Below are 23,950 nucleotides of genomic sequence, written 5' to 3'. Positions count from 1 at the left end.
AAGAATACGAAATGTAAGGTCGTTGACCCCTGACCTTGACCTGTCTTTGAGATATTCGAGAAAGTTCGTACGCGCGCCGAGTTTTTTTAATTTTTTTTTCCGAAAAACTATAAAAGCTAGAAGGATGGGACCAATTGCGTATAATTAGGGATACTTTGAAAAATATTCTGTATTTTTTTCAGAGTTCTGGTGAAATGATAACTGTGCAAAATAATTAAACAAAATATAAATATATTTTTTAGTACTGTTCTATTATGTCTACCGCGTCAAAAAAAAATATATAATACTCTTTGATTTATATACTTACACCACACAAAAACTGATCAAAATCAAAGAGGCGCTTCTTGAGTAATTATGAATTTACTTAGTGTGCGTACGGCTGGTAGGAACTAATTAAAGAGGTCGTTTTTAGATTAATTATTATAATTACATGTTAAACATAATTTTAATCATCATCATCACTATTTTCATTTATTACAACATTGACTGCATCATCTGAAAATATTTTCGACAGAATTTCAGCAGGACGTAAAATGCGAGATAGATATCTCGCATGAGCTAAGTAATATAATTATTACACTTGCGACATATGAAAATCGACTTGCGAAAATCGTATTCTGGGCAAATTTTATTATATTTATGCAAACCGTTTACAATCTGTACTACGAACTAGAGTTTTAAGTTTAGCATCCTGTAGCACTTTCTTCATAATAGTGGCATCATTTTCCGTACCATAAATTGTGTATATCAGGATCGCGGGTGTATTTCTCAGATCAGCCTAAATATATTGCAGTTATTTGGTACCTTCTGTGTACTTTTACGTACCTCTCCTGAAAATCTGTGTACCTACGTCCATACAATGATATTTTGAATATTAGGTACACCCGCCATCGTGATGTCAGAACCGCGGGTGTACTGTTAACCAATATATGTACCTTAGTACACTGTTTAACTACATTTGGTACCTTTTGTGTACCTCAAGAAACAAGTATTAAACCAATAAAATACGGTATACTTTCTAAGAAATTTCAAAAAATCATTTTTTTCTCTTTTACGTCGTTATTATTTTACTTAAAAAAAACAGTAATCGAACCCAGAACCTTCACATTAAACATATACTACTATGCCCATCCCGGGATTCGAACCCAGAACCTCCACATTAAACATCTACTATTATGTCCTTACCGGGAATCGAACCCAGAGCCTCAACATTGTATGTGTACTATTTTTTGGCTATACCAGGATTCGAACCCAGAATCACCGCATTAAACATGTAGGCACAAATGTGGCTTACTGGGAATCGAATCAGAAAAAAAATTGAGGTAGGTACTTTTGTATTGATTGCACAATCACAGTGCAAAAAAAAAAGTTTTTTTGGAATTTCTCAGAAAGTATACCGTATTTTATTGGTTTAATACTTGTTTCTTGAGGTACACAAAAGGTACCAAATGTAGTTAAACAGTGTACTAAGGTACATATATTGGTTAACAGTACACCCGCGGTTCTGACATCACGATGGCGGGTGTACCTAATATTCAAAATATCATTGTATGGACGTAGGTACACAGATTTTCAGGAGAGGTACGTAAAAGTACACAGAAGGTACCAAATAACTGCAATATATTTAGGCTGATCTGAGAAATACACCCGCGATCCTGATATACACCATAAATTGGCCCAGCAAAATCAACTATAAACCCGTTCGTAGTACAGTTTGTAAACGCTTTGCATAAAAGGGTTTTCTTTTGCCCAGAATACGATTTTCGCAAGTCTATTTTCATATGTCGCAAGTGTAATGATTATATTATTTAGCTCATGCGAGATATCTATCTCGCATTTTACGTCCTGCTGAAATTCTGTCGAAAATATTTTCAAGTGATGCAATCAATGTTGTAATAAATGAAAATAGTGATGATGATGATTAAAATTATGTTTAACACGTAATTATAATAATTAATCTAAAAACGACCTCTTTAATTAGTTCCTACCAGCCGTACGCACACTAAGTAAATTCATAATTACTCAAGAAGCGCCTCTTTGATTTTGATCAGTTTTTGTGTGGTGTAAGTATATAAATCAAAGAGTATTATATTTTTTTTTGACGCGGTAGACATAATAGAACAGTACTAAAAAAATATATTTATATTTTGTTTAATTATTTTGCACAGTTGTCATTTCACCAGAACTCTGAAAAAAATACAGAATATTTTTCAAAGTATCCCCCCTAATTATACGCAATTGGTCCCATCCTTCTAGCTTTTATAGTTTTTCGGAAAAAAAAAATTGAAAAAACTCGGCGCGCGTACGAATTTTCTCGAATATCTCAAAGACAGGTCAAGGTCAGGGGTCAACGACCTTACATTTCGTATTCTTTTAGAGTGCCAATACCAGTACAAATGATAATTCCGTCATGGGCCGTGGGGGCCATTTCGTCTTCCTTACCTCGCTATACCCTTTGCTTAGTCCAAATTATGTACCCTCTTTGCGACACCCTCAAATATATTAAATTATAACTCCAGGGTACACATACATACATAAACTCAAGCCTATATCCCACCGGGGTAAGCAGAGACTATGGAATTCCATTTGCTTCGATCCTGATACACTTATCTTACTTCCTCCACATTTTATATACGTACGCCGGTTCAGAGTAAATCGTACTGAACCTTTTCTAAGGGCATCTCCAATTTGGTCAATGTACGTTGTAACGAAGCATTTCGGACCAACGAGCCTTGTAGCGACATCTTGTGGTTTCTTGCGATATAACGTTGTTTTTATATTTTACCCGCAGGAAATCACAGATGGCGCTGCAGGGTTATCGATGGGCCCGAATATTTTTGATTATTTTATTTTCTTCTAAATTATTATATTAAAATTATCTGCAACATTTATTTTTGATATATTATAATTATATTGTTTAAATTTTGGGATCAAACAAGTCGATCGATTGTTGTCGTTGATTCGGCGAATTTATGGTTTGGTAGATTTTTTCTAGTTTGGCAACTTTGTTCGTGGTTCTTGTGTCAGACTGACAGCTGGCTGAGCTGAGAGACAGGTTATGGAAAGTGGGGACGTCGCGAGAGCGCCGGAGACTCCACTGCCGTAACAATAATGTGGGCAAATTAAAAGCCACGATTTATCGGCGACATCAAGAGCCGATGTCTCGATTTAAACAAATAACTTAACCGAGATGGTAAGTCCTCGCAATTCTTCGTGCATATTTTTGCACCAACTTTGTGATAACCTCGAGGTCCTTGTTTTCAGCAACATCATTGAAATCCCATCGCCTAAGGTCCAGTGGGTGGGTTTAGGTTTCATCCGAGCGATGCCCAACTATCCCGGATGAACCTGTAAGTTATTTTCTTTGTTTTACACTCGTGAGTTGCATTGCCACGCTGTCAGCTGAACCACATGCTAATCATTGCCATTCCTTGTTGCAGATGGGGTTTTTTGTTTTTCTTTAAGTTTTAACGTTTTAACGTTTTTGCAAGTTTTAATCTAAGAAGAAGTTTATGATTGGATCAGACTATTTCAACAAATTTTGTGAATGAAGATTGCTACTGTTTTCTTCTGCATTGGAGAGTTATTCCAAGCTTCATTACGGCGGAGCTTGCCTTGGTTGTTTGCACGTCGGAGCTTTTCTTTGTGCGGCGCGCATGTGGATGTGCCGCGCCTCTCCTTTTGTCAACACTCCGGATAAGGCCCGGTGAAGGACTGCGAGGTGGACCGGTGGACGTGCAGCCCGCCAGCTGCGTAACAGTTGGCCCGCTGCGCCGCCATCGTCCAGCACGCCCTGGCCTGAGCCGGCCTCAACGCATCACCTGTACGGTATTCCGGAACGCCTCAGGTAGGCTTGATAGTCGGAGGTCCTCGAGTAAGTGAGGTGCCTACAGGTGTACGGACAGTGTTTTTAAATATAGTGATATCCCATGGTTGTTACGGAGTGACAATTAACCTGACGGACCAAAGCGCGACCTGTCTCCCTCCATAGGGTTTTCTACCTACCTATGGATAATTAAATTTGTATATTTAAAATATACATTGTACAAATTCAAGGGAGTTTTCTTTGTCTCATGCTCACCGGTCTATAACATCTAGCTGTGCCCTTCAGGTAAACACCACTTTATAAATTTCTGAAACATATCGGTATTTATAACACCTTGTCTATTTTACCTACCTTCCTATAAGGTAGTCAAAAATCTCCGTTTCAACGTCCTTCTAGGTCTTCCTCTGCCAGCCCTACCATCAACCTTCACTTTATATACCGCTTTCGTAATTCTATTATCCTTCATCCGCTATACGTGTCCAAACCAACTTTACATTCCCTTCTCAATTCCACAGTAACACTACAATCGAACTACTACCGGAGCATTTTTATCAATACGAAAAAATAATACATTACCTCAATTTCAGTTTTGAGCTGTGTCACCTCCAAATCAGAAGAGGTGGAGTTGAGGAGGGGAGTGTCGCCAGCCTCCCGTAACCTTTTTTCTAGATTCTTCTTCTCTGTAGTTGCGCTTTCCTGTAAAGAGATAAAAAAACATTCAATCAATTACTCATATAATACACATGCCAGTCAAACGGGGCAGTAGTTTGCATGGTTTAGTAGACTAATGACTAATTCGTAAAACGCCTTACCCTTAAAAAAAGAACCTATTCGTACAATGCTTATTCTTAAAACGACCTATTCTCAAAATGGCAAATAGGGTATTTCTACGAATAGGGTATTCTACGGATAGGGTATTCTACGGATAGGGTATTTATTCTACGAATAGGGTATTCTACGAATAGGGCATTGTACGACTAGGGTATTCTACGAATAGGGCATTTTAGGAAAGAGCCCAAAAACTAATGCAGGTCCATTTGCGAACGAGTCCTTTGTCTACCGGCACGTGGCACTGCGATACATTTGCAACCTAAACCTGCCAACGGTACGTCCGGAAATCAAATGTAGTGCAATCTACTTTCATGCCAGTTAGCGTATACACGTGAAAGTAGCTGCCACGTGTTACGGTCCCGCAATTCAAGCCTTAATTAGATAATTTTGCCGAATATAACCGTTAAAAAAGTGGGTATATCGAAAAAAACTAAAATAGTCTTTAAATATATGTAGGTAGGAATAAATACACAATCTAAATCTGTTCAAAATCATGGATTATTTGGTGTTTGCGATAGCAACTTGCTTCACAGCGCGATTCGACATCGCATTGATCTATTTCATACAAATTCCAGACACCTGTTAACATTACGTAAAAAGTGTATCTAGATTGTCATCTACCCTACATTCAAATTGTCGAACGTCATACTGAAGGAGTTCAATTTAGACAACAAAAAGACAGATTAATTATCACAAATTCACAATAACTTTACTTACGGGCAGGTTGGGTGACACTTTCGCAATCATATCATCATAGGATTGACAATATGACATTCATTCGAGTTAGTGAAACTCGACGTCCGTGGTACACTGGCCGAAACAAGGGACATTTTGAAAGGTACTTGGCTTTTTCCCATTTCACACTATCAGAGTCCTTGCTAATACCGACGAGGCAACGTCCGTCGCCTTCCGCGTTCCGATCGTAACTGAGTCGAGTGACTGACAGGCAGCGAGTGACTAGCCTTCACTTCCCCCCACTCCCACTAATGCCACCTGACATCGGGACCATGGTACAACAAAACAAGGTATGTTGTTTGATGACGTAAGTGTTATCATTAAATTGGTAGCTCCAACATTCTAAGGACTTAAATTATATTCATGAAAATTAAGCGTATTACTGACTAACGTAGTTAAATACTATCACTTGTCACATAGATATTATATAAAAATCATTAAAACCGTAAGTAAATCTTGAGTACAAAATTGCCTTGCCAAGTAAATTAAAAACATTGGTCGTGGATAATTTATTTTTTACAATATGGAAACGGAGGGTTCGATGACGTCAGCGCGGCTAACCTTGAAATGTTAGCCGTCAGTTTTGAGGATACCTTGTTTTGTTGTAACCACGATCAGGACGCTGCGCTGCAACTTCGATGAACCACTTTTACGTACTCATGACTTCTTATTTGATCAGAGATTAAAGCTTGTCTATTTGATATCGTAACAAAGGGTTCGATGTAACATTATTCTGTTACGAAAAAAGCATCTCATTTGACTAGGTATAGGTAATAACCTAGCTAGCTTATTGCGGGTGTTAGCAGTGTATTTTTATTTATTTATTTCAAACAACAGAACAACTTGTAGGCTCAAACTATGTGCCTATTTACATAATATAGGTACTTTAAATATAGGTAACAAAGAACTTAAAACAGACATAAATTATTTGTTATGTTTATTAGGTATAATATAAATTGTAGTTACTTGCTGGCGTTTTGAGCTAATCACTACATACTATAAAACAAAGTCGCTTTTTCTGTCCCTATATCCCTATGTAAGCTTAAATCTTTAAAACTACGCAACGGATTTTGATGCGGTTTTTTTAAATAGGTAGAGTGATTCAATAGGAAGGTTTATATGTATAATAACATCCATTAAATAGTGGAAAAATACTGTTATTTTTGAGGTTTTTAATGTGATGTCGTAAATAATTTCATTTAGTTTCCTCGGCATTGCACCCGAGCGAAGCCGGGGCGGGTCGATAGTTGTTTATAAGCCGCATGTTTGTTTTAATGAATAAAAAGTAACATAGCATCACGCCTGTATCCCCAAAGAGGTAGGCAGAGGTGTATATGTAGATAATAATTACCTGTTCGATTCGCGCCTTCTCTAGCTCCTTCTGCATGTCATCGAGCGCCATCTCGGCTTTGCGCAGCTGCTCCATGTCACGGAGCATGCGCTTGAGTTGATCCCGGGACGCGCGGCCGGCCCGCAGCGCCGCCCACCCCCCAAACAACGCGCCGAGCAGCAACGACACCAGCAGCCAGTCCTTCCATCTGCTGCCTTCTGGGAAACATGGACGTGGTTAGACATCTAGGAGGTTCGCGTGTTGTTGGGAAAGTGTTAGGTGAAATGTGAAGGGAAGGCCTTTGCCCGCCAGCAGGGTCTTTACGGCGACTGAGCCGTGCGTGTCTAGTTTTTTAACGAATGCCGTGAATGCGGTTATTACTTTTGCAGTAATAAATATTATATACAGATCTTTCTTCTTCTTTTTCTATGGTGTGAGTTGTTAGGTGGATTACCAACTTCATCAACCCTGGTGTCAGGGTTACTATTGAGCCGCCAAAGGCCCCTGACATGTCACGACTACTTTACATTACCACTACTTAGCATAAAAATAATTTTGTTTATGTATACCAAAATATTGATTTTTGAACTCGAAGTGGGACAAGACACATGCCCTTATAATACAGTATTAACCTTGCGAGGTAGGCAGATACAGAAGTTACAAGAACTGGACCAGTACAGGAAGCGCTTCAAGGAAACAGCGCGCGGCGTGAATTATATCGAGCGATTCGCCGTTTATTGGTCGGAACCCTCGAATATGCTTCTTTTTTTTTTCAAATGTTGTCGACGTGGATAGACGTCGTACGGCTATTGGTCGTAGCCGTTTAGCCCTCGACATAGAATAAGGAATAATACTATGTATAACGCCCTCGATATAATTCACGCTTCGCGTTTACCGTTTCGCTTCAGTATTTTTTTTCCCCGTCCGTCTCCAACATTTGCCGTCTATTCGGCTATAAAGTCATAAGACCGAATCTTTCTTTTAAAATCCAAACCCCATAGTTTAACCATTGTCTTGATATCTCAGCCTTACGAGGTTAAGATAAATCCGCCACTGAACTGAAGCTTTGTATGTCAAAGTTATACAGATTTGCAACAAGTAACTGGATTATACACGTCTTACCTTACCTTTCAAGGTAGGCAGAGGATGAAGCCTTAAAGTCAAGTATGTTGTAGTTTAGATATATGTAAGTAACTGTTAACACTAACAGCCTCTGTGGTCTAGTGGTTAGAGCGTTAGGCTCACGATCTGGAGATCCGGGTTCGATTCCCGATGGGGACATTGTCGAAATCACTTTGTGAGACTGTCCTTTGTTTGGACTTTTCAAGCTTGAATCACCTGATTGTCCGAAAAAGTAAGATGACTCCGTGCTTCGAAGGGCACGTTAAGCCGTTGGTCCCGGCTATTTGCCGTAAAAACACCTCCACCAACCCGCAGTGGAGCAGCGTGGTGGAGTATGCTCCATACGCCCTCCGGTTGATTGAGGGGAGGCCTGTGCCCAGCAGTGGGACGTATATAGGCAGTTCATGTTATGTTATGTAGGTAAGTAACTGTTAAGGCTGTTAATTCTTTGGTTTTTACCCTTTCTAGAAGTACATTTTTCATACAATTTTAAAGAATTGGCATTGGACCAAGCTCTAGAACTTATACAGCAACATAATCTTGCCAACCTTAAGAAACTCAAATGATTATCACGTATTCAGCGGTGAAGGAAAACATCGTGAGGAAACCTACATTCCTGAGAAATACGTTTCGGCGGTAAATTACCTAATCTGTATTGGGTTGGTTTTCCCTTCACTGGTTGAAAGGTCAGACAGGCAGTCGCTTATATAAAAAACCGGACCTGTCTTCATTCAGGTTAGGGATAAGGACTCAGTGAAAACGGGATAACATTGGGAGATGTAGATGATGTTTTCCCGAAGGGTTGGCAGAGGTGTATAGTTATACACCAACTCTTCGCCATCTATGTGTAAGTCAGATGTATATATATTATACTTCTCATCACATAAATCGAAACACTTCCGAATTATTGTTTAACAAAACACGAATTTAATTTGAATTTGGAATATTAACATTTAGAAATAAAAAAAACCTGGTAATATCCACTGAAAAATTAATATTTTAATATTTTTCTGATAATCCTTACTATTACGGAACATATTATTATCTTATCTTCTTCTTATCATGTGGGTTGTGAGGTGGAATACCAGCTTCATCAACCCTGGTGTCAGGATTATGATTGAGGCGCCAAAGGCACCTGACATGGCTCATGTAACGATTACTCACATCAGTAAATAGTAACCGGGATCAACGGTTTAACGTGCCTTCCGAAGCACGGATCATTTTACTTTCGGACAATCAGGTGATCAGCCTGTAATGTCGTAACCCAACTAGAGATCACAAAGTGATTTTTGTGATATGTCCCCACCGGGATTCGAACCCGGGGCCTCCGGATCGTGAATCCAACGCTCTCAACCACTGGACCACAGAGGCCGTTCATATTATTATGATTGAGAGGTGTGTTAGGATTGGGGTGTAAAATTCCTAATGGCTGTGAGGGCTGGTTATCTGAGGCTAACGCTGAGATGAAAACGTCCAGAAGTTTGCAAAACTCACTGAATTTAATTAAAATTCTTACAAACAGTATGTTACAGTAGTTAGATGGAGTGCAGAAGATCGGAAGTGAAGGGACAAAATGTTGTCACAGTAATGAAAATATAAATTTGATGTTGGGGTTGCCAACAGGTGTTACCTACGTTATTTCTTTGATGAGTAGTGTATGATTATATAAAAATGTGAAACACGATGACTAAAGTGCAATGTGCACAGATGCGACATCGAAATCGTTGCCGGTCGGGTAGTTTTTCTATAACCCCGCGTGCACAGAAACTCTAAAATTACAAATATTCCCGACCCTAGGCGCTCCTAATACCGCTTACGTGTGGAGCAAGCATTAAATACCTACACAAATCTCCATCATCATTGGCCTTATACGTCTGTTTCAGACGATTTATGACGTCATTGCCTCGAAGAAATGCACTTTCTTTCATGGCTGTGCAAGCCAATCCTAGAGCGGCAAACTCTACCGCACTCTCTGCAGGAGAAGTCTCCAACTGGTGGATTGTGTCGGTTTGATGGCGTTTCATTCTCCTACTCGCCAGTGAGTCAAACCAGTTGTGGTATCTGCTTAACGGGAAAAATGGTAATTTTCTCAAATACGTCGAACAATTTTCCCGTTGGTACTGGCGTGTGCGCAATAAATAGCATGTTTCTGTGCTACACGTTTCTAACTTGTGACATTGACACAATTATTTGCGGTAAACCTTACAGATAGTATTTTGTTTTGATGTATCATTGTGTTATTGTGTAAGATCTTCATACAATTACTATGTCATTTTATGAAGATCTTTACTGTAAGAAACTCGTTGTTAACTCTGTTGGTGACCTTTAATAAATAAATAAATAAATTATACTCGTACGCTAAGTATGTGATATACCTACAGGGTGTTAGTGACATCGTAACGAAAACTTTCAGGGATGATTCACAATTTTCCGTCGCAAAAGTATTTAATTAAAAATAATAACAAAAAAACACAAATTTTCATGAATTTTTCCGTGGGGAAATTCCATTTGATATCAACTCAGAATCACGGTCTGAATCATCCCGCTCAGTAATAGTTACGGTGTCACTAACATCCATTCGTGCTTGTATGGCTACCTGTACGTACTCGCAAAAGTATAGAATTGAAAAAACAAAAAAGAAACCAACTTTGTGACAGAAAATTCGACTTGATATCAACTCAGAATCACGGTTTGAATCATCCCCTCAGTATTCGTTACGATGCCACTAACACCCTGTATGTGTCGTAACATGATGGATATAAAGGCGATCTGTCCATACAATGTTGCCTATAAATTTTCCTAAATTTATTTAAGCGCTCCTGCGCTTATTAGAAATCCATAGTAGCGGTTTTGGTGAAAAAAATTTACTTTCATTTCAGTTTGACAGCTCTAAGAATAGTGCTGTTCACTTAATATGATAATTGCAAGAAGGAGATAGAGCTAGTTTTAGAATAGTGAAAACAAAAAATAACAATATGTTAGCCGTCCGCCAGGGTCATCCCCAAAGCATTGACATTTTTATTCGATATTGCGGTAAGTAAAGAATTTTAGCTGGACAGTGTGGAGAACTGTCGAAATTTAGGAACACACAACAGTGCTGCCACCTACATTTGAGCTTCCAGTTTTTATCCTCATTAAGTAGTTTGCTAGGTCAAAAATAAATTAAGAAACAAATTATTACTATAAATTAATAAATGTTATTTAATTTATTTACTAATTTTACTTTTTTTTTTTTTCAGTCCTAGTATGGCTTTGTAACTACTCTGGGCGCCATCCCACTCGCGTCAGACAGAGTACTGCGGGGCGGAAGGCAAGAGGGAAACCACTGCCCTATTTTTCCGTAAAAAAGTAGCATGGAGAGTATTTTAAATGCTACACCGACAAGAGCGTGGCTCTTAAATTGATGATGACTAATTTTGACGTGTATAGGTTGTTTATGTTTATGTTATGTACCGAAAGTTCGTTTAAAATCCAAACAAATCTTTAAAAAAATAAGTCTGGAAAAATAATTGAACTTTAGGAGGTTAAGAAAACCGCTACAATAAGTTCTGTATATTATCGCGTTATTCTATCCCGTCACGGTGTAAGTTTTCATACAAACTCCGAAGTAATTTCTTGTATTGACATTTGATAAAAAGTAACTCATTTGACTAAATGAAAACTATACTACCCAATTATGGCGCCCAGTCTGATCATTGATATAATGAGTACAGTTTTTCTCGAGAGTGGAAGAAGCGACATCGGTGGTTCGTAGTAAGTGGAATTCTTGTGGTGTCTGCTTACCCCAACGGGAAATAGGCGTGATCTTATTTAAGTTAAGTTAAGTTAAGAAAATAAAATACCTACCATCATCAGTCAAGTCGACATAGCGACCGTTGAACACGAGGTACACGCAATATGATGCTCCCAACACGAACCAAGTCTCAAACACCATTTATATTGACATTCTCACAACCACACATCGCCACTTCACAAATACACTTTAACACTAACCAACCGTCTGTAAAACTAAAAAAATCTGCACAAAACTCGATGATCTTGACGCCATGTATTAAGAAGTAACCTCACTTTTACGGACGCTATTAAGTATCCGATATGTTATGAAAACCCAATGAGATCATTCTCCCAAAAAAATAATCAAAACTTTGAACGGCGAAATACAGTTTGAATTAGGAACGATTTACATTCAACTATTTCAACGTCTCTGTCGTTCGCACTCTCTTTTGTTTTTAAATAATTTTAAACATGTTCTATTTGGAATTGGGGAAAAAAAGAAGATAAAATAGACAGGTGTGATAAACCAGTCACAGTTGAAGAATAACTTAGGTATGAATGGAGGTAAACGTTCAGTCGTTCGTGATGTAACCGCTCTGTGACCACGATTATGAACTTGTGAGACTCGACACATTAGACCGAAACAGCTAATTAGTTCTGTGGCTAAACGACACCATATCCGAGCCGACAACGGAAAATTCCCATAAAATTTAATGTTTAAAAGCAATTTAGTTGAACAATCGTCTCACATCTTAAGATATTGTAATTTAAGACAATTTATGATCGAACAAAGTTTTATGGGCGCTAAACATTATCTAAATGGTAATTCTCATTACTGAGAATGCATTGTGTATACTAAATATGTAGATTTCTATTTTATAATGCTGTCAATTCATAGAGTTGCATTAAATTAACCCCTTACGTCATGGGTAACACATTACCAGCTGTTAGCTTTATTTTATTTTTATTTTTTAATTCTAGGAGAACCAAAAGTTATTCAAAACAAATTATACTCTGGAATAACAACCTCAGCACCAGTTAAAGGTTCTCACAAATAATTAGTTACAAAAAAAAGAGTGTCGAGTCTTGACAGTAAGCAACGTTGTAATGAAGTAGAGAGTTCCGCACGCACAATCATTTCCTAATGATCTACTAAATATGAGATATTCCTCCCAGTCAAAGAAAAAAATAAGACGTTTTAATTTAACATCACGCCTATTTCCCTTTGGGATAGGTAGCACGAAACGCACGGGATTCCACTTTGTACGATGCTCTTTCGATCTACTTTAAGCACTTCAAAAATGTTCTTTTTTTCTAAAAAAACGACTTTTAAAATATACAGTATTTAAATGTCAATCATGCATGATGTCAACATAATACGGTATGGCACAATTAACGTGTTACAACGATATAGTAATATCTCTACAGTGTCGTTGGTCACCCTACAGAAATGATTTAATAACATAGTACGGGTAGCAATCGACGCGACACAGCACTCATCATCGAGCGTAGGCGAGTAGCAAATATTATGGAAAAACTCGCCCACTTGTATAATCCGACTATACAAATGAATAGCGACCAAATTCTGGTTGTGTTTAGCTCAAGCGCCCAGATTGATAGGTACATGATATTCAACGAATTGGGTCGTCTTCTTCTATCGTGTGGGTTGTGAGGTGGATTACCAACCTCATCAAACCCTGGCGTCAGGGTTATTATTGAGCTGCCAAAGGTCTCTGACGTGACTCATGTAACGACTACGTACTTACATCATTAAGTAATAACCGAACGTGCGTTCCGAAGCACGGATCATCTTACTTTCGGACATTCAGGTGATTAGCCTGTAATGTCCTAACCAAACTAGGGATCACCAAGTGATTTTTGTGATACGTCCCCCCGGGATTCGAACCCGGGACCTGCGGATCGTGAGCATAGAGCTCAACCACTGGACCACGGAGGCCGTTATGAATGTCGATATTTAGTATAAATACTTTCCAAAACCTATTTACAAAATGCATGAATTTACAAGGAATGCAAGTTAGTCACAACAGCGATATTAAACCCATCAGTCTAACGCGAGCCTAGCCGACCGGCCACAATCCACAACAATGACACGAAGCTAAGGTCACACCGGTAGGGCTGCCACTGCTTTAGATTTATACATAGACCTAAAAGCATCACCTGGACTAAACGATATGTAGCATTGCATTTGTTACATGCAGCCTTATGTATTTTAATGTTACATTAAATATGGATTTTCACCAAAATAAGGAGAACCAAGCTGAGACCGCGAAGGAGATAGCGACAGAGCGTCATCTCTGTCTCGTATGATGCATTATAGACTTAAGAAGAAAAACTTAGCGTGAAATATTAATTTGTAAGTATGTACTTAGGTAATTTAACATAAGCTCACGACTATAACCCAATGGGGTAGTCCAAAGGTACATCCATCGCAAGATGAACTAAGTACCCTACCCACGCCTCATCGAGCGTTCTGTTACATAAACTGCCTATATACGTCCCACTGCTGGGCACAGGCCTCCCCTCAATCAACCGGAGGGGGTATGGAGCATACTCCACCACGCTGCTCCACTGCGGGTTGGTGGAGGTGTTTTTACGGCTAATAGCCGGGACCAACGGCTTAACGTGCCCTCCGAAGCACGGAATCATCTTACTTTTTCGGACAATCAGGTGATTCCTGAAAAGTCCTTACCAAACAACGGACAGTCTCACAAAGTGATTTCGACCATGTCCCCATCGGGAATCGAACCCGGACCTCCAGATCGTGAGCTTGACGCTCTAACCACTAGACCACGGAGGCTGTTATGGAGCGTTCTGTTAGACCAACATAATAGGTGGTGAGCCGTATCGCCTTTTGAATGGTCGAGTTAAGAGAAAACTGCAATTAAGATAAACTGATAAGGTGCAGGATTGAGAAGGGAATGTTAGGTTGGTTTGGACACGTAGAGCGGATGAAGGATAATAGGATTGCAAAAGCGGTGTATAAAGCGAAAGTTGATGGTAGGGCTGGCGGAGGAAGACCGAGAAGGACTTACGATGACCAAATTGGAGATGTCCTTAGAAATGAACCGGCGTGCGTGTATGAAGCGATTGATGAATGTGGAGGAAGCAAGAGAAGTATGTCAGGATCGAAGCAAATGGAATTCTATAGTCTCTGCTTACCCCGGTGGGAAATAGGCGTGAGTTTATGTATGTATGTATGATAAGGTGCAAGTCCGGTGTCGGAGTTCGAACTGGTGCTCCCCGTTTGAGAAGTAAGCCGGTGTGCCGCAGGACCACAAATCAAATCAAATATACTTTATTGCAGAACTAAAATTTCAACAATCAGACAAAACACATAAATACAGTACAATTTGACCACAATGACGCTTAATTAGAATATTTTTTTTTTATTTTGGGGAACGTAGGCTGGAAAATCCCTCATAGAATCACAAAAACTGCTTGGCAGCCCTATCGGTCGAGTGTAAAGCAGTTTTTATATCGACATAATGAATAAGCGACCTTCGGACAATGCATTTCGCGAAAACATTAATGACGTAGACTTGTAGTATTGAAGGCAGGTCCAGATTATACATATTTACTTTACCAGCCTTTTATATCTAACAGGATAAATTAGAGAATAGGTTAGTTTACAACTAGTCAAATCAGTTACTTTTTTACTAAACGTCAAACCCTATGTAATTTGTATGAAAAAGCACACTGTGACGTCATAGATTAACGTGACAAAATGTCGGACTTATTATTACATTTTTCTTTATTAAAATTCATAAGTTAGAAAAAAGAAAATGTTTTTCGTTACTTTTAGATCTGTCTTTATTTAGTAATTAGAATTAGAATTATCTTGAACTTAGTATTTAGCTTTTGATTTTAAGATATTTCTATTCAGTGTTCAGTTGATCGATAGTAACAATAAACAAAAAGAACCGGTCATAATATAACTGCTTTCCTATTTTTACGCAATGGCCCCGATAACTTATAATAAAATTAGATGGTATTTACAGGAATTAGCACCAATGTGGCCTTAATATCCCAATAAAGGACATTTCCTTTTGATTTTATCCGGCCAAGTTAATGCCGTGTGCGGAAAATCTACATAACACAACAATATGTGACATAACACATCAATATAAGCTCACGACTATAGCCCAATGGGGTAGTCAGAGGTACGATAAGCTGCAAAAGTCCAATCAGTTTCTTGCAAAGTAGGTAATAAATGAACTGGTTGCACTTAAGACCTCCTGGTTACATGTTGTTTCTGTAATAGACCAAAAACACCTACAAAAACATAATGGTTCGTAATTTGACCACTGTTTACAAATAATTCGCTGGGCTCAGTGACTGAACTTTTGCTCTTTGGTTGTACATCCATTGTAAGGTGAACTATGTCCCCACACCTTACTGAGCATTAAGCTACGTCGAAAAAATATATTTTGATTACAATCGAGGATACATGCAAAGTCGTACTAATGGTTTTTGTACCCCTTCGTCATTTCAATTGGCTAATTGACAGTTGTAACAATAAAAACTGATATAATGTCGGATATGGTATTTTATCATTGAACGATAATTATTCATCATCATTATCATCATCAGCCCATTAATGTCCCCACTGCTGGGGCACGGGCCTTCCCTATGGATGGATAGGGAGATCGGGCCTTAAACCATCACGCGGGCCCAGTGCGGATTGATGGTTATTAACGACTGCTAATACAGCCGGGACCAACGGCTTAACGTGCCTTCCGAAGCACGGAGGAGCTCGAGATGAAAACTTTCTTTTTTGTGGTCACCCATCCTATGACCGGCCTTTGCGAAAGTTGCTTTACTTCAACAATCGCAGACCGAGCGCGTTAACCGCTGCGCCACCGAGCTCCTCAATAGTAATAAATAGATAATTATTCAATTGTTCTTATTTATTAAGATCATTGTAAATTTTTTTATTTCTACAAAATAAGAATGCGTTTTTTATCTGTGTATTACAAAACCCGAAACAAGGGCGGCCATGATTGAGCTTCGTGTGACGTCACACAGTTCACAAAATAAACAAAAACTATCTGTCAGGTTTTAGGTGATACTGTTTGACAGTTTTTTTGTTTGTTGAACTGTGACGTCACTGGGCAAAATGTCATGTGACCAACCGTTCTCGCGCGAAATTTAAAATAATTGAAGAAAAATCATTTTTTTTCTATTATACAAAGATTTTTCGAGAACATAAAATATTTTAAGAGGTAAAAATAAGCAATTGTATTTTTTTTAATACTTATCCGTAAACTGTAAATTAGCCAATTGTACCTGCTATAATAAAACGTGCAAAATACTCTACACTACAGAGTATACCTATAAAGGAACGTGTCATGAAAATATGATTACAAGTAAAACTTGATTATATCTACAATCCTACCCACAACACTTAACAATGAACAATTACATACGAACAATTGCATTTTTTACCTTCAAAGTCAAATAATCTTTGAAGATCGCGGTATAAGTTTTTATAAAGACCAGCAGACATTGTGGTTATTCGTTTTTATGTTAAACTCCTGCGCACGGTGACTTCGGGTCTTTCTCTGGCAACTGACTTAGTCATACCGTATTTGACATGTATTCATATTACCCTTCTTCTATGTTAATTGAGTAATTAAAATAAATAGAAAAACGAAAAAAATAAAAATAAAGCGTATCACGCCTTTATCCCCGAAGGGGTTTACAGAGGCGTATAATATATAAACCTACTCCTTGCCTTTACGTTTAAGTCCCATGTAATAAGGGCCTAAGGGCGAGCCTATTGCCATTCTGTGGGTCGTGAAGTGGAATACCAACCTCATCAACCCTGGTGTCAGGGTTACTATTGAGCCGCCAAAGGCCCCTGACATGGCTCATGTAACGACTACTTACATCAGTAAGTAGTAACCGGGACCAAACGTCTTAACGTGCCATTAACCGGGCACAAATGCTGGAAACCATGTGATATCAATTATCAATGACCCAAACATTAATTCAAACTCATAAAGTTGAATTCAGTGGTAAGTAAAGGGAAACATCGTGAGTAAACCCACATCGCACACACTAATCTAAGAGCCACGCTCTTGTCGGTGTAGCATTCTCCATACTATTTTTTTAAGGAAAAATAGGGCAGTAGTTTTCCTCTTGCCTTTCGCCCTTAAACCCAAATACCCGAGAAAAAATCATTTCAGATGGTATATGACCTAGCCTGTAGATATTTGGCCCGACCTTCGTAACACGATTAGAACGATAGCAGGACAGTGATATCGTACATCACCTAGCGTGAAAGAGACGAGAGATATTGCAAGTTTGCCTTAGATGGCATTAATTACTGGGCCGGACAAATGAGAAGCGTTGAGGGCGGTCACACTCTTAAGCCTATAGCTGGACGCGAATCTCTGCTCCTGAGCCCAACTGACGCCCTGGCGTCGTCTCAGAAAATTGCATTTGAAATAATCAATCGACTCTAGTGGGCCAGTAGCGATAAGCATTGAAAGATGGAGTAATATTCAACCGCGGTTTATCTAATGAGAATAAAAACATCAAAATGTGCAAGATCATAATCGTTTTTAGTTTTTTTAATGATTTGTATTTCAGTCATAAAACGTATATTTATTTGAAGAGGAGCGTTTACAAGATCTCGACGCAAAGCGCCAAATACGGAAGACTCGACCGAAACCCTCCTATAACGTACATACATAAACTCTCGCCTATTTCCCACCGGGGTAAGCAGAGACTATAAAATTCCATTTGCTTCGATCCTGACACACTTCTACCCTCCCCCCTTCCTTCCCCTTTCTTCCTTTTACCCTCCTATAACTACACACTCAATTCGTCAGGCCAGTTGTTCTTCAACTACATAAAACAAATTCTACATACATGTTAATTACATAAGTTGTGCACGTCTGTAATTGGTGCAAACACTAGTAATAGCCTTAAGAAAGTTATATTAATTGTTGTGTGTTTGTACTGTTGATGTGCCTAATAAATAAATAAAAAAAAAAGGCCAGCCTTATTGTGTGCCGTGTGACCGGACCTTCAAGTCGAAGTTCGGTTTCGCCAGCCACATCAGAGCCCACCACAACAACGACCCGGGATAAATATTTAGGAGTCGCCGTCGCCGGATGCGGTTTGGACGACATGATGATGATGATTTATTATAAAGGAAAAAAGCTAGTCAAATCACGACTGCCAGTATAACATTTGTTGTAATTTCCGGAAATTGTGTGAATAGCCTTGTAACATGTCATGGCGCATCCGCCATGCGTAAACAGTTAAATTAAATCGGAAACGATTTAGCATTATATTATCAATATTCAAATAATATTATTTAATATTATCTGGGAGTCTTTAAGGTTACAGTGAATAGGCATTTGCTGGGTAAGCGTGATCCACCCTAGACCATATCGTCACTTACCATCAGGTGGTGATTGTGGTCAAACGCGAGCCTATTTTATTTAAACAAAATCTTTATTTATCACAAATGGCGCATAATACAGAAATACAGGGTGTTAGTAACACCGTACCGAATAATGAAAATGATGAATTTTGCGACGGAAAAATCCACTTGATATTAACACAGTATTCGGTACGATTACACAAACACCCTGTAAGTATAAAACCAGAATACAGAAAGACAAGAGGCGGCCTTACTAAATAATAAGCATATTTAATATCCTATAAACGCACCCGCTGTGGTCTATCATAGTGGATTCATATTCTAAATATTGTTGTATACAGAGTGTTAGTGACATCGTAATGAATACTGGGGGGAATGATTCAGACCATGATTCTGAGTTAATATCATGTGGAATGTTACATCGCAAAATTAATGTAGGTACTTTTATTTAATTATTTTCAATTCTACACTTTTCCGATGAGAAATTTCACTTGATATTAACTCAGAATAATGAGCTGAATCATCCCCCTCAGTATTTGTTACGATGTCACTTACACCCAGTACAAGCCGTACAAGCACGGTAGATCGGGTGTTAGTGGCTCCGTAACGAATACTGACGGGGATGATTCAAACCACGATTCAAAGTTGATATAAAGTGGAATTTCTTGTCGGAAAATTCATGAAGGGTTTTGATTATTTTTTATTATTTTCAGTTTTATACTTTTGCGACGGAAAATTCCACTTCATATTATTATTAACTCAGAATCATGTCTGAATCATTTACATCATTCAAAGCTTTCGTTACGATGTCACTAGCACCCCGTACATTTATATTATAAAACGTCCGCCATTAAAATCACATCGAAGCCTTGACATTGCGACGCGATAACGACAGTCATTACAAAGATCCCGCGAGTTGTCTCGTAATGAAAATAATCGCCATGTTTTGCAAGACTTGCGAGTTTACCGAGCGTCTCTGCAGGGAAGTACACGAGTATTTTGTTATAATAATTATCTTCTACAATTTTGAATGAACTGAGAACGTAAAGGCCACGCAACACGCGCGCCTCTAGCGGTACAATTTGGAACTGCGTACAACGATTTGTATGTTAGCTGTGTACCTATGGAACACAAAATGTGAATAATTCTGTTTTTATAATAAAGTGTGTTGTAGTGCTCATATTCTGAAGCTCTTGAGTTGCTTATTATTAGGTATTTTGTGTGTACTATTTATATAAGTAGGTATATATGTTAGGTTATGTATATAGGTTAGGTATATATTATATTTGTATGTTATATATTTAATTGCATGTATTTATTGGTAATAAGTTGTACTTATAGTTTGTACCCGCAATCTTTCAATTTTTTTTACATTTTTTTTCCTCACCTTATGGTTGTCTGGAAGAAATCGCTTTAAGCGATAAGGCCGCCATTTGCCATGTACTTAGTTAAGAGACTTTTTGTAATTATTTCTTTTTATTTTGGTGCAATAAAGTGTATTTGTATTGTATTGTATTGTAAAATTCCGCCAATTACCTAAAAAGACCACATTGAAGCAATACTGAATTGCAATTGGCGTAGTTTTGTGTTACATGCACAGTTAACATACAATTCATTCTTGCATTCAAAAATGAATGACGGACCGTCAACGACCTCTGTGGTCCAGTGGTTGAGCGTTGGGTAATCTATCCGGAGGTCCCGGGCTCGAATCCCGGTGGCGACATATCACAAAAATCACTTTGTGACCCCTTGTTTGGCTAGGACATTACAGGCTGATCGCCTGATTGTCCGAAAGTACGATGTTCCGTGCTTCGGAAGGCACGTTAAGCCGTTGGTCCCGGTTACTACTTACTGATGTAAGCGAGTAATCGTTACATGAGCCATGTCAGGGGCCTTTGGCGGTGCAATAATAACCCTGACACCGGGGTTGCTGAGGTAGGTAATCCATCTCACAACCCACACGATAGAAGAAGAATGACGGACTTTCCAGGCTACGTTCCCCAAAAATAATATAGATGGCGCTGTCGAGATGTGACGTATTAATAACCTATTTTCTCATTAATCGGGTATATAATTATTCAAAAATACAATGTAATGGCAGAAGTATCATCATCAATTTAAGAGCCACGCTCTTGTCGGTGTAGCATTTTCCATTCCAGTCTATCAAAGGCCAATTCCTTGACTTCCCTATAAGACACGACGTTAACCTTTTCTTTAATCTGTTCCATGTAAGCTCTTCTTGGTCTTCCCCTTCCTCTCTTTCCTTCTAGCTTTCCTTATATGATGCAGAAGTATACATAAAAAATATTATTGCTTGGTATTTGGATCACATTATGTCTAGAATTATGTTGATTCTCTTTATTTTCATCAGAATCTTCTTCTTATCGTGTCGATGGCAAACTAAATACCTAGTATCGGCCCAAAACTTGGCAACGAGTATGGCGCTATCTGCAGCGCTCATCAGATAATAATTTCGATGCCGTTATGGGACGAGAATGCGATGGAAATCAGAATAATAACGTATGGAAGTTGTAATTGTGCCTAGGTGTAATAAATGGGTAATGATTTATATCCAAAAACAAAGATAAAAGATGTATAATGTCTGTTATCCATGAAATTAGAAGGTTAGACGGAAGAAAATCTTTACAGCGACATCTGTATTGTTTTTAAGGAACGTAGCCTACAAAGTCCCTTGTTGCTTCAATGTGGCCTTTTAACGCCCATAAACCTGAAAGTTATCTGTCAGTGAAAACATTGTAAGTAGATGCGTCCTTGCTCCATCATCAACAATACAACAATGTAATAAAACACTAAAAGAACACAAGAACAGAGTTATATGGAATGAATGCGTCAAATATTTACAAAGCTGCATGAACAAACAGTGTAAAACATAGCAAATATTGTGTTTGAGAATCAAAATGTAACCGAAGTAATGTAACCGTAAGTACCTTGCCAATCTCTTACGTAACTAACCTCACGATTATATCCCAATTGGCGTAGTCAAAAGAACGTCCATCGCAAGACGTACTAAGTACCTCACCAAGATTTCGAGCTTTTTTGCACCAATGAGTCATTAAAATTCAAAAATATCTTTATTCAGTAGGTGAATGACACTTTGAATCGTCAATTTTTACATAACAAACGTTTCATCCGCCTAAAACTACTGCAGCTTTTCACAACCTGTACAGCCGGGGAAAAGAAGCTGCAAGAAAAACCTCGGCACAGGGACCTAGACGTTCTTTTAAAAAAATAAACATAAAATACTTTTAAACAATTGAGTAATTTAGCTGCCTATTATCTTCTAAATAATCACTTACTTTATTATAACCTTTTTTGTAAAGTTTCTGTTTAACTACCGTCTTAAAACAGTTGATTCTATTGCACTAACACAGTTGACTCGACTAACGATATATAGACGGCGATACGGGTCATCACTAGGGATTGCAGTACCGGTACTGATTATGAATTTAAAATCCCCGGTAGCAGGAAATACCGGAAACTTCGAGACTTCGGCACTACACAAAATATATTTCAATGTTTGAATACGCGGCGCGCGGGGCCCAAAAGAAAATGAAACGTTTGAAATACTTTTTAAGCTTTAATTCATCTTGCGACGGATGTACCTCTAGACTAATCCAATTGGGATACAGTCGTGAGCTTATGAGCTTGTAGTAGAGTTCAAACTCTGTACATACTAGTCTCTCCTTTTTACCGCCAATCATTTTAAATTTCGAAATTCTCATTCCATTTCACAATTCCTTTTATTCTGCTCTGACCCATTACATCCTCGACCTTGATAAGAGTAACATCTATATTGCTTACCTGTGGCCGTGTCCACTATCTTTAACTATGATCTACGTGTCCATTGCATATTATTTTCTTTATATTGTATTCTATATTATTATCGTTCAAGTGTGACTTTAAGTTCATGTTTGTGAAGTGCCAATTAAACTGTTTACTGTCCGACTCCTGTCTTACTACTACTTCCTTCTCCTGTCTCTGTACTCTGCCGGCACATCGGGACTCCGGGCCTCGACCTCCATCCGTCGTGCCGCAAGCTTAAGCCATTGGCACCGTTTGAGAAGCAATCCGGTGTGCCACAGGACAGTGACTACCAAACTCTTTGATATACATTGTTTTAAGTTTACGCGGTTATTATCACAATTAAAACACATAATAACGGGTTCTTACCGCGTAATCATGGAACTTGCAACAGTGTCGAAATATCGGGAGTCTCATATCCCTGCTTTATTTCCCACAAACCAAATGTCTTTTGTTATGGATTATTTTTTGTAGAGGAAATAAACTTTTTACTTACTTACTTTAAACGCGGTAAGAACCCGTTATTATGTGTTTTAAACTCTTTGATGATTATAATGCGATTAAGTCCACAGGGTCACACAGTCATGCTGTTAATATAAGTGAATTTACCTTTAGGGGGTCCAAAGAGCACCACGTCCATGGCCTTGAGGGCCAGCTTCTGCTTGTGGATTGGGTCCTTGATGCCCAGCACGTTGCTCAGGTACTGCATATTGTTCACAGCCAGTCTGGGTAAAGATAAACAAGATAATGTTACAATCACTTTTAAATATAACATAAGCACACGACCATAACCCAATTGGGGTAGTCAGGGGTACGATGATGCAAAAGTCCAATCAGTTTCTTGCAAAGTAATAAATTAACTGGTTGCACTTAAGACCTCCTGGTTACAAGTTGTTTCTGTAATAGACCAAAAACACAAATTTTACAATACTGACAACTAATGGTTCATAATTACACCACTTGTTTACAAATAATTCGCTGGGTTCAGTAACTGAACTTTTGGCCTTTGATTGTACATTCACCGGAAGATGAATTATGTACCCACATATCACCGAGCGATATGTTACACCAACTTGGTAGGTGGTGAGCCGTA

The 23,950-nt window shown here is 38.5% G+C and overlaps 1 protein-coding gene across 6 annotated transcripts in view; it reads right to left on the bottom strand.

Annotated features, from left to right (window-relative positions):
* Positions 1-23,950, bottom strand: part of LOC126375470 (stromal interaction molecule homolog) — a 76,990-nt gene that overhangs the window by 11,935 nt on the left and 41,105 nt on the right. For 4 of the 6 annotated variants that reach the window (XM_050022415.1, XM_050022413.1, XM_050022416.1 and 1 more), the window contains 3 exons: positions 23,467-23,582; positions 6,744-6,940; positions 4,403-4,522 (listed from right to left, as the gene is read on the bottom strand). In XM_050022415.1, the coding sequence (XP_049878372.1) occupies positions 4,403-4,522; positions 6,744-6,940; positions 23,467-23,582 (433 nt within the window). The remainder of the gene's footprint in view (positions 1-4,402; positions 4,523-6,743; positions 6,941-23,466; positions 23,583-23,950) is intronic. The other 2 variants (XM_050022414.1, XM_050022418.1) reach the window with 1 other exon arrangement.

Source organism: Pectinophora gossypiella, chromosome 19, assembly GCF_024362695.1.
Source record: "Pectinophora gossypiella chromosome 19, ilPecGoss1.1, whole genome shotgun sequence".
Classification (NCBI taxonomy): domain Eukaryota; kingdom Metazoa; phylum Arthropoda; class Insecta; order Lepidoptera; family Gelechiidae; genus Pectinophora; species Pectinophora gossypiella.
Note: the sequence above shows the minus strand (reverse complement) of the source record. Positions and strands in the feature narration are given on the sequence as shown.